Source organism: Notothenia coriiceps, unplaced genomic scaffold (assembly GCF_000735185.1).
Source record: "Notothenia coriiceps isolate Sejong01 unplaced genomic scaffold, NC01 NC01_scaffold00031495, whole genome shotgun sequence".
NCBI lineage: Eukaryota > Metazoa > Chordata > Actinopteri > Perciformes > Nototheniidae > Notothenia > Notothenia coriiceps.
The window spans coordinates 265603-282410 of record NW_011364196.1 but is presented as its reverse complement, the minus strand read 5'-3'; the positions used below and the strand labels follow the sequence as shown (position 1 = coordinate 282410).

The following is a 16808-nucleotide window of genomic DNA, read 5'->3' as shown; positions in this document are numbered from 1 at the left end:
CGCTTGTTTTCCCACCCACCCCCTTCTCAGACCTTCCCAAGTGGTTGAGGAATTTAAACTAGCGACCTTCGTTAAAGGTCCTTGGTTCTTTAATCATTAACTGCATATTTTGTTTTCGGAAAAGAGTGAAACTCAACATTACTTTCAGTTCTACAACACTTAGCTATAAGGATGATACCAACCTTCCTGTGTCAGTCCTAACTCCTCACCTTTGTCCTCTAACAGAGCCTTCATCAGAGCACGGTTTCCAGAAAACCTCAACGCTGAAAAGAAGGGTCGACCCACAACTGCAGGCAGCAAAATAAAGGTGTGTGTGTTCACCAGAGTGTGTGTGTACTGTATGTACCTGTCCCTCTTATTAATCATAATCGCTGGTGGGAAAAGCCTTTGAAAAGGTATCATGTGTATTTGGTGTCCTTCAGCAATTATTCAAAGCACTTTATGTTTTCATGACTTTGACATCAATACGGTTATTAACTTCCTTGATCTTTGCTCTTACTTATTTCTTTTTTTTAGAAACAAGCCAATGATTTGGTGAGCACACTGATGAAATGTACTCCACACTACATCCGCTGCATCAAACCAAATGAAACCAAGAAGCCCAGAGACTGGGAAGAGAGCCGGTAAGTGAAACACTCCCCGAATCTTCACAGCGCCTAATGCATCTTACCATCCAGTACCTGCAAGCCCTGTATTTCAATTGATAAACGCAGACCTAGGTCACTTACTATATTCTCACACATAAAGATAAACACTAGATCATTGCGATCCATTCTTCCTCCACCGGTTTGTGCTTTTTTGCTCTTTTTTGGATATTTCTGACGAGGTCATGTGAGACGTGTTTCAGGCATTCCCCTCTCCTTATCCCTTTGTCTCAGTTTCCCCGCTCTTTCTTCGCTGCCTACAGGCTTTTGGGACTACATGTTCAGATGCGGGGTGCTGCTGTATTGTTCCGAGCCGATGACCTTCCTGTTGTGAGTCAGGCGCAGGGTGGCTCATTAATTAGCGCCGGAAGTGCTGTTTTCACAGGAAGTCTGAGTGGACTAAGTAGTGCTGAAGGTCTTTGTTTGAGGGAAAAGTCAGTAAAAAGCAGCTGTTTTGAATACAATGAATTCTGGTCATCCCTTCCGCTAATGGAGCGGGAGATTCATGCCGTAGACCTGGTAGAAGATGCTTGATATTCAAATTTAAGCCAGTTGTGGAAATAAAATCAAAGTCTTCTAAAGTATTTTTGTTTCTAGATTTAAATGTATTATATTTTTAAAGCTGAAGTGCAGAACTTCTTTCTCCTCCCTCTGGCAGTGAGAATAATTTTGTATCAAACTTTCCACGGTTTGGCACTTTTTGCCCAGATATCCTTGTTCGTGCTCTCACACGTTATTCTTTTACTTTAATCTTGACTCTGAAAGCACAGTTTATTTTTTATCTTCAGCATCCACACCAGAAACGTTTCATACATACTGTATTTCTTAAGATTTAACGCCATGCTGCCGCTAGTTGACTTAAAAAGTGGCACCAGACATCCCAACTCGATACGCTGAATCAGCATTGTATGAACTAGTTTGGCAAGGGTGTGAATACAACGGGTGTATATATTTAAAACACTCCACCTTTAAATGCTTTATTCTCATCCTTCATAATTACATACAACACAAACATGTCACAATTTCAAAAGTAAATAACAAAACATTATAAAATTATGTTGGAAAGCAGGCAAGGAGAAAAACTAATGGTTAACTATCTGAATGTTATAAACGTCAATACCACCTTGAGCTGGCCCAGGGTCAGTTTTGTGAATATATTGCAGGTTTGACTCCAATCAAAGTTTAAACAAAAAGTTGGTTATCGTTTTTTTTCCATTTTTGTTTTGTTTTCATCTTATCCTAATGTTGATCCTTTTTTGTCTTCAGAGCAAAGCACCAAGTGGAGTACCTGGGTCTGAAAGAAAACATCAGGGTGAGGCGTGCTGGCTACGCCTACCGCAGAGTCTTCAAGAAGTTCCTCAACAGGTAACGACTCACTGTGAGGTCACACCTTTCTGTCATTTGGTTCTTAAAAAGGGGTGCGAGTGATGGGTATTCATGCTGATATTGTCTTTATTAAACAACAAGCTATTATGTAACATATGATCCACAATTTTTCTGTCAATTTCTTTACAACATGTTCATTAATTTAGTCATGATTGTAGTCCTTATGTAACCTGCCACACAGTGAGCTACACAGATTTGTAATGTTGTTAAAAAGGTTATCATAATGGAAAATAGCCTAAGTTTAGGAAATAGAATTCTGCAAATACATATTGTATACAACATTAACATTAAAGTTTTCAGCAACTGTAATGTAGACAACCCTCCATCTAAACCCACACTACAGCAAATGTAAAATACTTGATCTGCTTTTCTTCCTGGTCTTCAGGTACGCCATCCTGACAAAAGAGTCCTGGCCGACGTGGCAAGGAGACGAGAAACAAGGTGTCCTTCACGTCCTACGGTCTGTCAACATGGACCAGGATCAGTTCCAGCTTGGTCGCACCAAGGTCTTCATTAAGGCCCCCGAGTCGGTACGCTTTGCCTCCACTTCGCCTTCACATCCTGTTCTGTTGCTTAGTCTCTGCCCTTTTTAACACCACATCTTAGAACAAATATACAGGGAAATACACCACCTAGCAAATTACACCATCAGAATGTCTGCTGTCATGCAAAAAGGCCTTTTTGTTAGCAGGGAAAAAACAAAACAACCATTTTTAAACGAAACACCATAAAAGGGCACTCTTGTCCCAAATCATGCTCGAATCCCTGATGCAGGGGAGGAGATTGAACCCGACCCTTGTACCACGTCAGCACTGAGTCAACACCGCGCTGCAACCACAGCCTGTACTTGTGTTTTAGTTTCAGAGTTTGGGGGGGATATCGTAAAGGCTTGTCTTTTTCCACCATAACTACTTTTTTCATGATTCCTATGAAAGCAGCACTTGTGCAAAGCCTGTGCTCTCACTTTGGTACACAGTGTGCACGAAGGAGCATGCACTTGCACACACACACATGTATATTGAGGAGCTAATACACAGACATCTCAGTTTTAATTCAGGCCTTACAGCTGATTCCTCAATGCCTTTACTTATTCATTGCAGCGGGGCATGCCAAAAGTTCCCCATCCCCCACGCTGCTAGACTGAGAGTCCGAGTCATTGAGGTGTGCATGTGAAACGCAAATATCACACAGGGCGGACCGCTGAAAAGAGCTGCCAGGCTTCTCAAAACAAGCCTCTCTGTCTGATAAGACACTGACACCAGCTAATTAGTTGAATGACTGAAGCGTTTTTTCTCTCTAATGGATGTAATAAGTAAAGTTTGTTTGACGCCAAGCCAGATGTTGGATAAGAGCCCCCCCCGCCTCAAAGTGGTGATGGATGAGGGGGGGTGAATTAATTTAGTGAATGATTATAATGTATTTTGCCATTTACAACTCTGAGGTACCTTATTTGACATTTTATGCGTTTGTCAATCAGTGGATCATAAATTCTGGTATTTTGTTAAACATTTGATCTCCTGCTTCTCAAAATGTGAAGCAGCTTTTTCCAGTTTTGTCTCGTTAAGAATTCATACTTTTAGACAAAATAAATCATTTAAAGATTTTATTGATTGAATGGTCACATTTTATGTGCCCCTAATTAACCAGTATCAGCAGCATACAAACATTTATTATTGCCTCATAACACATTATAATTTAGTTTTAAGAACATTTATTTTCAAACCTTTTTTACATTTCCAGTATTTTTTTACATTTATGTCTTCTTTCATCATTAATCCTAATCTAGTTAAACTGCAGAATTTACCTAAGGGTGCCAATAGTAGGAGTTAGAAATATTGAACATATACAAATAAACACATTAAAGAACACTGTATTTGCTCTCAACTACATTAGCATATAGCTTTCAATAAATGACGGTATTGTGATTATAAATGAATGGCTCAAAAATAAAACTGTTGTAAATAACCGTAATTAATTTATAATAAAAACAATCACGCAGTTGACATTTTTGATAATAATCACCTTGCGATAACTCATCACCTAGAAATATCAACAAAATCCCTATCAGCTGTTTGATTTAGGATTTGTCACCTGGACAGCTGAATCTCTTCTCAGGTGTAAATCATTGAAGCCTCAGTAATACCTCAGTGTCATTGTCTCAGTCAAAGAGTACAACATTTAGTTTGTGGTTTGTTCCTGTCTCGCCTCACTGCGCCCCGCGGCCTCGATGCCAGCCTGTTGCAGCAGTGGGCAGTATGTTAGGATGTTTAGTCTGCAGGGAGCGGGCAGAGAGAGATTGCGTGTCTAAAAGCCCGTCAGGAAATGACATAAAGTGGTGAGACGGTGGTCTGTTGGCACAGCGTCAGCTCCTGCGCAGGAAGTGGTGAAATTACTTAAGAGCCCCAAAATCAAATAATATACTTGTAGGCTACTGGTAAGAGTTTTTCAGTCAGTTTTAAAATATTTGTATAATTCCTTCTGGCCTGTAAAATAAATCCCTTCCTAATGCAAAATAAGGTCGGAAACACACATTGGGTTGTACTTTGTTGTCTTCAGTTTTTCATAAAAGAGGTCTTCTGACAATGAAAAGCCATTAAAAGCTAAACGTTATCAGTGACAGCAGAGGTTTGTGTTTGTGCAGCTGTCCAGAGGCAGGTATGTTCAGTATGTGCGTGCCATCATTCCTTTTATTCAGTGTGTTTGGATTTGCCGTCAGGCCTCCAACCCTTAAGTATTCTTTACCTGAGGAACTAAAAACTAAAGTCCTCTCTCTCAAGACTCACCTTAACCGTTTGTCTTCATTATTTTATCCATTACTCTTTTTTTTGTTCATTAGTGTACACGATTTTACTTTAATTTTGTTGTTTTGTGTGTCATTTTTATTTGTTGTTTTTTTTGTGTGTGATTGCTCGCTTTCTTTCTTTTATTCGTTTGTGAAGCACTTTGTATAAGAGGTATTACAGAGTATAAATGATGTTTCTATTATGAATTATAATGTTGGCAGGTAATCATGTCTCTAATGTAATGTTTCCTTCTCTCTGTTTGATATACAGCTCTTTCTGCTGGAGGAGACAAGGGAGCGCAAGTTTGACGGCTACGCCAGGACCATCCAGAAAGCCTGGAGGAAGTACATGGCCCGCAAGAAGTACGTCCAGATGAGGGAAGAAGGTAAGTGGAGAAACATCTCACAGTTTTATCAGTGTCTCCAAGATCCTCTGTGTCCAAATCTCACTGTCTTTCTCCGGGTTTATCTAGCTTCTGACCTGCTGCTGAACCGGAAGGAGAGGCGGCGACACAGCCTCAACAGAAACTTTGTAGGCGACTACATCGGTATGGACGACAGGCCCGAACTCCGACAGTTCCTCGGCAAGAGAGAAAAGATCGACTTTGCAGACAAAGTCACAAAATATGACCGCCGCTTCAAGGTAAGTCCCCTTCAGTCTGCTGCTTGTTCCTGTTTATAAAACTGACCAAACATTTGTTGAGATTCTCTGTTTCTGCTTTTTTTTAGGGCATTAAGAGGGACTTGATCCTGACGCCAAAGTCTGTGTACCTGATTGGAAGAGAAAAAGTGAAACAGGGTCCAGAGAAAGGACAGGTGAAGGAGGTGATGAAGAGGAGGATTGATGTGGAGAAGATCCTGGCAGTGTCTCTCAGGTACATTCCCCTGAAAACTGGGTCAAACTGGGTTGTGATATGTTAAGTATTTTTTCTCCAGTGTCAGATATCATCTCCCTGGCTACAGTTGGAAAACAGGTTCTTCAAGCTTTTCACTTTCAGAAGTATTTATGCCTTGAAGTCGTTTTAATGAATGGCTCAAGCAGGCACTAAAGAAATGTTTACTCACAAGTTCCCAATACCAAACACAATCTGTAGACATAAACAGATTTGTTGCTCATTTTAGCTACGAAAGTCAACTTTAAGCACTACATCCTCACCAATTGTGATTTATGTGTAAATATCCATCCATTCATCCACCAATTTTCCACCGCTTATCCGGAGTGGCGTCGTGGTGGAGGCAGTTCCAGCAGAGGGCCCCAAACTTCCCTTTCCCTGACTGAGACTAATATTAAATCACCTTATTGTCATACACTTTCTTGTAACTGAGCCATTTGTAATTGGATTTCTTTGAATGTCTCTCCAACAGGGTTTAGATAAAAGTGAACTACATTCTCAAACTCAATCCTACTCTTACTCTGCTGTATACAGTGAAACTTGCCTATGCTTTTACTGTATACCTGCTGTCTTAATGCAAACAGTCCATGTGCATTATGGGTACTGATTATCAAACCAAAACATGCTACCATTCATTTTTAAACCCCTTGAGTGTTGTAACTTCATACACAGGGCACAGCATTAATACAAAAAGTGCTGAGAGCATGTTGAGAAAAAAGGTTACAGTACAGTACATGATACCAGTAGCTCATTAGTTGTTTCCAAAACAATGGCTTCCCATCATGCAGCAGGAGGGATGCAGGGCCCCGCCATGTAATCTGTACACATTGCGCTGCAGAAAGTCATGAATCTACTTCAAAGCCACAGTCTGGATTTCCAATCACACAAGTTCCCATGTTCCTGTAAATGTCACACATGGGACATTGAAAACATGTGGGGTCTATAAACCTGCCTCTTGTGTATATGTCTGTCTGTGTGTCCCTTTGTGTGCTGATTGATCAACCACATCTCAGAGATGTTACTGCAATGCATTCACAAACATTCTCATGAAGAATGTTGACTAGTGACTACAAGGAAAAGTAACAATAAAGGAATTGAGAGACCTGTGGGACCTTGTTGATGGGAATGCTGTATGACTAGTTTTAGAGGTATTTTAGAAATTGCAGAGATGTTGGTGCGAGCATGTGGCTTTTGAGTCAGTGGGGTAATGTGGACCAGGTGCTGAAATGAGCGAAAGCAGGAGCAGTAAAAAGGTCATCAGAGAAAAGCTCCTCCTCGCTGAGGGTAACAAAGTGTCCTTGTGTGGGTTACGGGCACAAGCTGTCTTCCCTCTTCAGATGTGAGACGCTTTGTGAGCTCCCTTTTGTTTCCATGCAAATGTGAAATATGAGTCTGACCCTCCATCTTAACCTCCATCAAAGCAGAACGGTTTAGGTGCTGAGTGTCTTTAAAATACTCAATAGAGGGAAGATCTCCCCCAGGTGTGTCTCCCTCTCCACTCCCAGACAAAGAAGAAAGTCAATTGTTCCTTCCTGCTCCAATGCAGTAAAGATAACAAAACAGGGATTTGTTTATCTCGTAGGGTGTATAATTGTAGTGGATGAAAACATATCGAGTATGGCTAATTACCAGATGCTCTTTTTCAAGATGTCAGTTTTTGAGTCAAGAGCCAACATCAGCCTTCAAAAGAGGCTTGTTTTTAGCCGAGCAGGCAGATTGACAGATGCACACACAGTCACAACCGTAAACATGATCTTGTAAAATCACGAGTTATATGATCTTTTTATGTCACAGCTGATACTATGATTTTAAGTTTTGTATTTAAATAACTGTGTTCATGTTTTTCAGCACAATGCAGGATGATTTCATTGTCCTGCACGAGCAGGAGTACGACAGCCTGCTGGACTGTGTCTTCAAGACCGAGTTCATCAGCTTACTGTCGCGCAGGTTTGAGGAGAAAACCCAGAGGAAGCTACCACTCAAGTTTAATAACACGTAAGTAAACACAAGCATTGATAAAATAAATGTCAACTAAAGAGGGATTCTAGGAACTGAATGGGACACATCTTCTTTGTGTTTGTTTATTCACACCTCTTGAGTCTGAGTTTAACTTAATTATTTAGACTTTAAATCAGACTAGTGCTGAATCTTACTTGTGAATAAGTCAGTGTGTCACTTAAATCTTGAACCAGGGTTAGACTCAAAACTCAGAAAATAAACTCTGACATTCAACACCCTTTCTGGGAGGTAAAAGTATTTTTATACAAATCTGTGGTGTGTCATCATCAATCAGTCATCCACTAGTAGTCTTTCTTTTATATATTGTATATATATTCTATCCTGATGTGCCTCAATGTTCAGAACAAGCCTGCATCAGAAAAGAATAATCACACAAACATTTTTAAGAATTTAAATAATGCAGTCACTGGAAATTGAAGGGAGGGCAATTGTAGCTTAAACTTTTCACAACTGTATTGTTTGTCCCTCAGACTGGAGATGAAGTTGAAGAAGGAGAACTGGGGCTTCCTGAGCGGGGGCGGCTCCCGGCAGGTCTTGTTTGTCGGGGGTCAGGGAGACATGCCTGTCCTGAATCCTTCCAGCAAATCTCTGCAGGTCAGCGTCGGCCCGGGACTTCCAAAGAACACACGTAAGTATTAGCAGACATGAAATACCTGATCTCACTATGAGCTGTGATATCCTTTACCTGAAGTGTGGACTAAGGTCACTCAATGAACTGGAGTCACGAACCTAACATGGTCAGAAAAACTAAACAAGATCTCTAACTCCAATGACTCATCCTTGGATATAAGCCCTAAAACCTCATACACTTGTGAGCAGTTGGTCTCGGCAAAGTGTTTGAGACATCCTAGTGTTTAGAATAAAAACCTAAAGAAGTATTCAACCTATATATTCAACCTTATTTTGATTAATGATTCTCATTACTCTTGGTACTATAAATCTGTAAATGTTCACATGGAAAAAGCATAACTTTACCTGTGAATTTTAAAACCATTTCAACACAGCCTTTTTTTTATCTCTCGTTCTTCATTTCTTTTGTCCTCAGGCCCCACCAGGAAGACCTTCTCTCAGGTCCGCTCCAGAGCTCACCAGCACACCCCCTCGAGGGCCGCACCGGGGCCTCCAGGTACACGTTCACAATAAACAGGTCACAGGGTTTGAACATTTTCCTCTTACACCCATGTGATCTCTAAAACAATCTCTTTTTTTGTAGTTGCTCAACAGAATGGTGGCCATAAAAACAGTAACCATGCAGCCAATCAGAGGAACTCGCAGCACCACGGCCAGCGGCATCCTGCGCCCGACAACCCAACACGACCCTTCCTGCCTAGCAACGGCAGCCAGCTGAAGGAGAGAGGAGGCAGCCAGCAGCCGCCCAACCTCGACTGTCTGAAAGTCCCCGATCAAGGAGCTGCAGGGTGAGGAACTCGCACCAACACAGTCAATTAAAACACATACAAGTACATACAGGAGTAGACGATATAAAAATCATAAAGGCAGATCACATGTCACGAACAAAGACTTGCCGGAGGAGTTATTAATTAATAATAATAATAGCTTGGATTTATATGGCGCCTTTCATGAGGCCCAAGGTCGCTTCAATTGATATCAGTCAACACTTCATACTGAATAGGTTCATCGTTATCCATTTTAGTTTTATCCTGGTAAATCGTTATTGTCTGTTTGGTGCACAGATTGTCCTCATTTCTCACTTTGCCATATTCAATAAAAGTTCACAGTTTTGTAAGAATCTGTCTGCAGGTAAATGGCTTCTTTGGAGATGTTTTTTAAAATTATTTTAAGAAAGATTCTTCCTATTTAACAGAATCACATGTTAGTGTCTTTGTTCACATCTTACTGCCTAGAAATAGAATATCTCAGTCACCATAAAAAAATAAATAAAAGGGTGTAATTGAGGTAATAAAATCCAGTTTTTCTGCACAATAACTGAGTTGCTTAGCTCTTAGATGTTGCAATTTAAACGTTGGCCTGAAAAGTGTTAATGAGTCTTTTCTATTTCCATTACCATGAATTTGACAAGTATGACTCACACATTTAAGTACTGAGACCCCTTTAACAGCTGACATATGCTACTAATTATTATTATTCAGTTTCATTGGACTTATGGCATTTAGTTCACACTTAAAGGCCTCTCCCATTATGTACCTACATTCCTGTTTCTGCTCTGTATAAATACATGTCTTCACACATTTAGGCAGTGTGATGCAATATCACATGCACACACACTTTTTATATGCCAAAGGTACCTTGGATACACACTCGTACCCCTTGTTCTTATTGAAAATTGCCATAATTTGGATGATTTATTCTTTTTTAGCAATGGAGACAGACGACCAACTTCCAATGGAGGAATGTGAGTTTAAGAGTTTGCAGTGTTTGGGTGGTGGTTTAGGACGAGACAAGCTCAGCAGCAGGACATGTTGATACTTCTCCTCTTGTACCTTTTGTCTTGTAACTGTGAAAAAGGAAAAGTTCAAACTCACCAAAGGAGCTGTAGTTTGCAACTAATATTTTTGTTTCTCTGCTGCTTCTGAATTTCATTGATGACAAATGGGTATTCTTAGCAAGTCATGTTAATATGATAGATCTTTCATTGTGCAATGAAAGATAATTCTTTTAATGAAGGAATCCCTGCTGTGCACCACTTATGATGCCCAATTTTAAATCAACGATCTCTTTTTATTAAAGAGATGAACAACACTTTTTGATGTACTGTTCCTTAAAGGGAAGCTTAAATATTTTACTCAGTAAATGCATATATTGCATTTGTATAAACTACCTTGCCACTTCATCTATTCTGAATGGTTTGATCCAGAGTTGGTTGTACAGTTGAGTTAATTTGGCATTGAGTTGAAAACTAATTTGAAAACAGAATATACAACCATGAATTAATAAAGCCAAGAAACAGAAAACACCAATTTAAACAACTCCTGACTTTGGATCAACTCTCTCTGCTCTTAAATGCTTCCTGAAACGTTTTTGTTTTGTTTTTCTTGGTTCATTGTAAAACCTAAAGTGTGTCCTCAATCACCATCTTGTGGCTGATTTGTGAACAGCAACAGCTTGTTATATTAAAGCAGGAAGTATTATCCACACTAACATATACAGTACTTGTCCAGAGAACATACAGCTAATGTCTCGTGACAATTAAATAACACCTTTGTTTTTAAGCTTGAACGCAATGTGGTTCTGACAGCCGTGCAAAAATCGAATTCGTATCTAAATGTTATACGTAACAAGATGGTGATTATGCAAACGTAGTATTTTTGAGAAGTCCTATAAGAGTGATATCTCATAAAACCAACTCACCTACAAACAGCTGCTTCTGACTGAGCTTCACAGCCTACAGCAGCACAGTCCTCTGAACACACTGTATCTCCCTCCTGCTGATGTTGACAGTCGTGTGGTTTCCCTCTTTTCTTTCTCATGATGTCTCAGGGCCCACAGACCCTCAGCCAGCAGGCCTGCTCCGGGGGGGGGGCGACCCAAACCTGCCCCCAAACCCAAACCGCAGGTGCCCCAGTGCAAAGCTCTGTACGCCTACGACGCTCAGGACACAGACGAGCTCAGCTTCAACGCTGACGACCTCATCGACATCATCAAAGAGGGTAAGATGGCTTAAACGTTTTGTGGAGATCTCAGTCAAATGTTTAAGATTCAAGTTGTATTGTCATATGCACAAAGCTATAGTGTAGAAATGGCAATGAAATTCTTCTGAACTGAGCTCTTCCAACAATGCAACATATATAATAAAATGCAAAAATAAAAAATAAAAAGTAGTGCAAAACGTCTATATACAATAGAATATAGGATGTGCACAAGAACAGAATATTAAATTAAATAATGTAAATGAAGACAAAATTAAATATGGTTGATTGCAGTGAAAATTGTTAGCCATATGGAAAACTAATGTATTCATCTTTGTTGTTTAGATGCTTCCGGGTGGTGGATAGGACGACTTCGTGGAAAGCAAGGTCTTTTCCCCAACAACTACGTCACAAAGGTCTAAGAGCTGCAGGTTTACAGCTCGAGGAGGAGAGTTTGTTCCCCGCTGACCCTCTCAGAGGACGGGACGGAGCTCACGGCCAGAGAGAGAAGCACTGCGAGACTCACTGAGGAGAAAAACGTCTTCCTCTGCTGCCTTCTCACAAATGAATGTAACTCCCGGTTACACCACCAGACCAAAAGACCAGCTTGAAATGAGACTCTGCTTTTAAAGACAAGAAGACTGTGTGGGGTCTGTTTTCCTCCACAGTCCCTCTGAGTACTGATCAAAACTATTTATTGTATTTATAGCTTTCTGTGTTCTCCTTACTGTCATTTATATCTTGCTGAGGATTTGAGCTCCAACTATTTTTGAAGCGTTGGATTGAAGTATGCTTAATCTGTGGGACCAGGCTGTAATTTTTACTCTCAGATGAAGGTTTGATTGCAGAGAGGTGATCGTCTCGGTGGCAAAACGGAAGCTACTGCTGCTTTACTAGGAATATTTATTTTGGTGCAAAACTGTAACTACTTACAGGGAACGGCTTTTCAGAAAATCATCACACTGTGTTTTTAATGATTTTTAATTCCAAAGCAATAACACTTTTTATGTTTTTCGTTCCGTAAATTCATTTAGAAGGCCATACCCCGGGAGAACCAGCTACATCTTACATTTTTAGTTGTTTTTTCTATTACACCAGTATATTTTAGACACAGTAGACCCCTGAGCATGCGGTCTGTGGTGTATTAGCACTTTATTGGTACAGGTACTACCTTGGACACAGACATCTTCACTTGTTTATGCCACAGCTGCAAAGTCTATGAAGGACGGGTTGCAAAGCGAGCAATAAGCAAGAATCATTTGTTTACATGAAATGATAAAAACAGGCATTTTGGATCTGATTCTGTATATGTGTTCATATTTTAGAAGTACGCCTGTTGTTGGTTAGATTTTAAATTAATTGTTTTGTATTTTCTCTGAAGGATCTTAGTATTCTGAATTTCCTCTGCTTTTGATACTCACAGGGCTGCTTTATTTACAGTTCAGCTTCACATAATGGTTATCACAAATAGGGTGAATGGATTTTTGTTTGTGCAAAAGGTTTTTTTAGGTGAAAGGAATGTGTTGACATTTTTCCGTGGCACTACAAAGAGTTCATTTTTGCTCTGCTTTACTGTTTCTGCACATCTTTGCACTGCTGTTGCATTACTTAAACATTCCTATGTATTTTTTTAATCAAATAACCACATTATGCTCTCGTCAGTAAAAAAAAACAAAAAAACAGCTGGGACTTCTGTTATAGATTTTATGCATCATGAAATATAGTTTGATCTGGGATGGTTGAAAACATCCTTGTGCAATACAAAACAGTAGATGCATTTTTTAATAAAGCATGTAATGTTGTATATTTAACTGCTTTGTTTTGTTTTATTATCAGAAATAAACATTGATCAACTGGATGTTTATGCTTATTATCATATTACTATACTCACCTGCCATCAGGACTGCAGGCCGAGGCTTTAAAATACTGAAATCTGTTGTTAAGGGTACTCACAGACCAGATCCCTCAAAACATCAGTTGTTTCGTGCCAAGCTTTTGCTAATCTGGTTTTATTTCCACATGTATTAGATTAATTTCATTGTTAAAATAATATATATATATAATATATAGTTTTGGTAAATGTCATTGTTAACGAGAAACAGTGCCAGAGTTTTCTTACATGATTGGTCAGAAACCTTTTTCAACCTTTTCAGGAATAAAATTCTGGTGTGAAAAAAAAATCACTAAAAGTACTGAATTGTGTTTTATTTATGATTAATTTCTAATTAATTTCCTTTTTTTATATTAAATGTAAAAACGACAATAATAATATCATAGACGTCACTAAACCCCCAATGAAAAATATGGCATCTTATTGACATTAAATACTTCTTAATGGAAGGCATTTTGATATTCCCAAGTGGTAAAAACAGGTAAACAGTAATCAACTGATTCGAAGGACACTGGCCTTTCATTGCTATAATTAAAATAATTTAACACCTGTGATATTTCTGATGAGAGAAGTCTGTCTGATGTTTGCATCTGTCTGCAGATCCATCTAAAGCAGTGGTTCCCAACCTGGGGGGCGCGCCCCCCTTGGGGGGGCACCAAAGATCGCAGGGGGGGCGCCAGGCCTCAGATGATTTGAGGCCAAATATCATATTTCGACTTTTTTTTTAACATATAATTGTAACGCAATACATGATTGTCACTAAAAGCCTTTGTCTCTACATTACAATAAAATATTCAAACAATCAACTATTTACGACTTTTGAATCCACATAAACACATCGGCAAAATCTTTGAGCATGTGTTTTAAACAGTTTAATCCCTTTGTGAATTGTTTCCACCCGTGGAGGTAAAAGGCCGTATTCCCTCCGCTCAGGGTGTGCACTGGCAACATTTGTCTAAATCCAGAGGGGTGTTCGATACACTTACCGATCCGGTTGTGTGTGTGTGTTTGTGTGTGTGTGTGGTGAGTGTGTGTGTGTGTGTTGTGGGTGTGTGGTGTGTGTGTGTGGCTCTGTCTGTGTTGTGTGTGGTGTGTGTGTGTGAGTGTGTGTGTGTGTGTGTGTGTGTGGTGTGTGTGCCTTTTCTCTGCTGTGTTGTGTGGTGTGTGTGTGTGTGTGTGTGGTGTCGTGTGTGGAGTGTGGTGTGTGTGTGTGTGTGTGTGTGTGTGTGTGTGGTGTGTCTCTGTCTGGTGTGTGTGTGTTGTCTCTGTCCTGTTGTGTGTGAGTGTGGTGGGTGTGTGTGTGTGTTTGTGGTGTGGTGTGTGTGTGGTGTGTTGTGTGTGTGTGTGTCTCTGTCTGTGTGTGTGTCGTGTGTGTGTGTGTGTGTGTGTGGTGTGTCTCTGTCTCTGTCCTGTGTGGTGTGTGTGGTGTGTGTGTGTGTGTATGTTGTGTGTGGTGGTTGGTGTGTGTCCTGTCTGGGTGTGTGTGTGTGTTGTGTGGTGTGATGTGAGTGTGTGTGTTGTGTTGTGTGTGTGTGTGTCCTTTCTCTGTCTGTGTGGTGTGTGTGTGTGTGTGTGTGAGTGTGTGTGTGTGTGTGTGTGTGTGTTGTGTTGTGTGTGTCTCTGTCTGTGTGTGTGTGTGTGTGCTCTGTCTTGTGGTGAGTGTGTGTGTGGGTGTGTAGTGGTGTGTGTTGTTGTGTGTGTGTGTGTGTGTGTGTGTGTGTGGTGTGTGTGGTGTGTGTGTGTAGTGTGTGTGGTGTTGTGTGTGTGGTGTGTGTGTGTTGGTGTGTGTGTGTGTGTCCTGGTCTCCTTTGTGTGGTGTGTGTGTGTGTGTGTGTGTATGTGTGTGTGTGTGGTGTGTGTGTGTGTGGTAATGTGTGTGGTGTGTGTGTGTGTGGGTGTGTGTGTGTTGTGTGTGTCCTGTCCTGTCTGTGTGTGTGTGTGTGTGTGTGTGTGTATGTGTGTTGTATGTGTATGTGGTGGTGTGTGTGTGGTGTTGTGTGGTGTGGGTGTGTGTGTGTGTGGTGTGTATGGGTGGTGTGTGTGTGTGTGTGTGTGTGTGTGTGTGTCTCTGTCTCTGTCTGGTGTGTGGTGTGTGTGTGGGTGTGTGGTGTGTATGGTTGTGTATGTGTGTGTGTGTGTTGTGTGTGTGTGGTGTGTAGTGTGTGTGGTGTGTTTGTGTGTGTGTGTGTTTGTGTGTGTGTGTGTGTGTGGGTGTGGGTGTGTAAATAATACTGATGGTTTATAAGGGGTACAAAAAATTGGAAAATTTACCAAACAAATAAAGAAGTCAAGCGGTAGCAGAGTTTGAGGCTTCATAGCCACTGGCTTAGAGCTTTGGGTGCAGCCCACAAAGCGAAGTCCGAACCCTTCTCTTTAGAACTGTTGCGTCCTGGTCGCTTGGGTTTGGGAAGTGGATGGTGGGGGTCTAGTCATCCAGTGGTAGTATGTTATTGTCTTAATGTTTTATTACAATTATCTATTATTAAATTTTGTGTATATATCATGTTTTGGTTATTATTATTGTTGATGAGTGGACGGAGAGCACAGACCACAAAAGGTCTATTTCTCCTTCACGTACTCTTCTCTGTCCTTTGCCAACGGTTGAAGGTGCTAGAGTCACGCCCTCCTCAGACGAATGGTCTCTCCTTGTCCTCCTCCTCCTCTTTGCCTCTCCTTGTCTCTCCTTGTCTCCTCAGTTAATACCTCGGCCGTTATAAAATGTTTTATTCACACTTACGATGTTTTTTTCTAGAGTTATATTTCAACGGGTTTAATAAACTCTAAAGTTCAAAAAAGTTTGAAAAAACCCGCTTTTTTTTTTTGTAACTACCTATTTTTGATCTCTTTGAAGTTATATTTTTTTGTAATCGATAAAAAACGTCTGAGCGACGAAACTCCCTAGACTAACGGGTGAGCGGGAGGTGTGAGCAACGCAAATCCTTGTCCCGGAATTACACCGCCTGGGAGGCACGCTTGCGCGTTTGCCTCATACACATCCCCAATCACACATCCCCACCCACCACCAATCACACAATACGACTCACACATCCCCACCACACATCCCCCATCCACAGAAATCCCCCATCACACATCCCCCATCCACACATCCCATCACCACATCCCGCAAATCACACATCCCCACACACAATCACATCACCATCGACAATCACACGAAATCCCATCACACTCCGACTCACGACATATACACATCCAATCACACATCCAATCACACATCCCCCGCCAAACCTTAACCCGGAGTTAAAGAACTACATTTAGACACTCGACGTAGATTGGAACAGGGTTGGAAATTCTCGGGGGGCGTTTACCTGGGGACAACCTTCAAGGCGGCGGCCGGGGCGGGTGTGTGTGTTGCCCACCGCCCCGGCGGGCTTTGTCGGCCATCAATTTCAAAGAGTTTCAGAGTTTTACGATGTTATGACAGTGTTTGAGCCTACTTACACTTCACGAAACAATTTCCTCCCACTTTCGCATTGATTCCTCGAGAATATCCTCACTGAAACTACAAATACCCCCTGATGTCCTACTTAAAGTAAACACTAAGGCGACATACTTTAATTTCCTGCC

General features: G+C 40.9%; 1 protein-coding gene across 1 annotated transcript in view; it reads left to right on the top strand.

The window, feature by feature from the left end:
* myo1ea (myosin IEa) overlaps positions 1 to 13138 on the top strand; it is an 18478-nt gene extending 5340 nt beyond the window's left edge. The window contains exons 7-20 of the mRNA XM_010788010.1: positions 226 to 307; positions 517 to 623; positions 1911 to 2009; positions 2416 to 2560; positions 5084 to 5198; positions 5286 to 5455; positions 5542 to 5687; positions 7554 to 7700; positions 8195 to 8352; positions 8770 to 8850; positions 8938 to 9142; positions 10063 to 10098; positions 11184 to 11353; positions 11678 to 13138. Coding sequence (XP_010786312.1) covers positions 226 to 307; positions 517 to 623; positions 1911 to 2009; positions 2416 to 2560; positions 5084 to 5198; positions 5286 to 5455; positions 5542 to 5687; positions 7554 to 7700; positions 8195 to 8352; positions 8770 to 8850; positions 8938 to 9142; positions 10063 to 10098; positions 11184 to 11353; positions 11678 to 11754 — 1738 coding nt within the window. The 3' untranslated portion in view covers positions 11755 to 13138. The remainder of the gene's footprint in view (positions 1 to 225; positions 308 to 516; positions 624 to 1910; positions 2010 to 2415; positions 2561 to 5083; positions 5199 to 5285; positions 5456 to 5541; positions 5688 to 7553; positions 7701 to 8194; positions 8353 to 8769; positions 8851 to 8937; positions 9143 to 10062; positions 10099 to 11183; positions 11354 to 11677) is intronic.
* The last annotated feature ends 3670 nt before the right edge of the window (positions 13139 to 16808 follow it).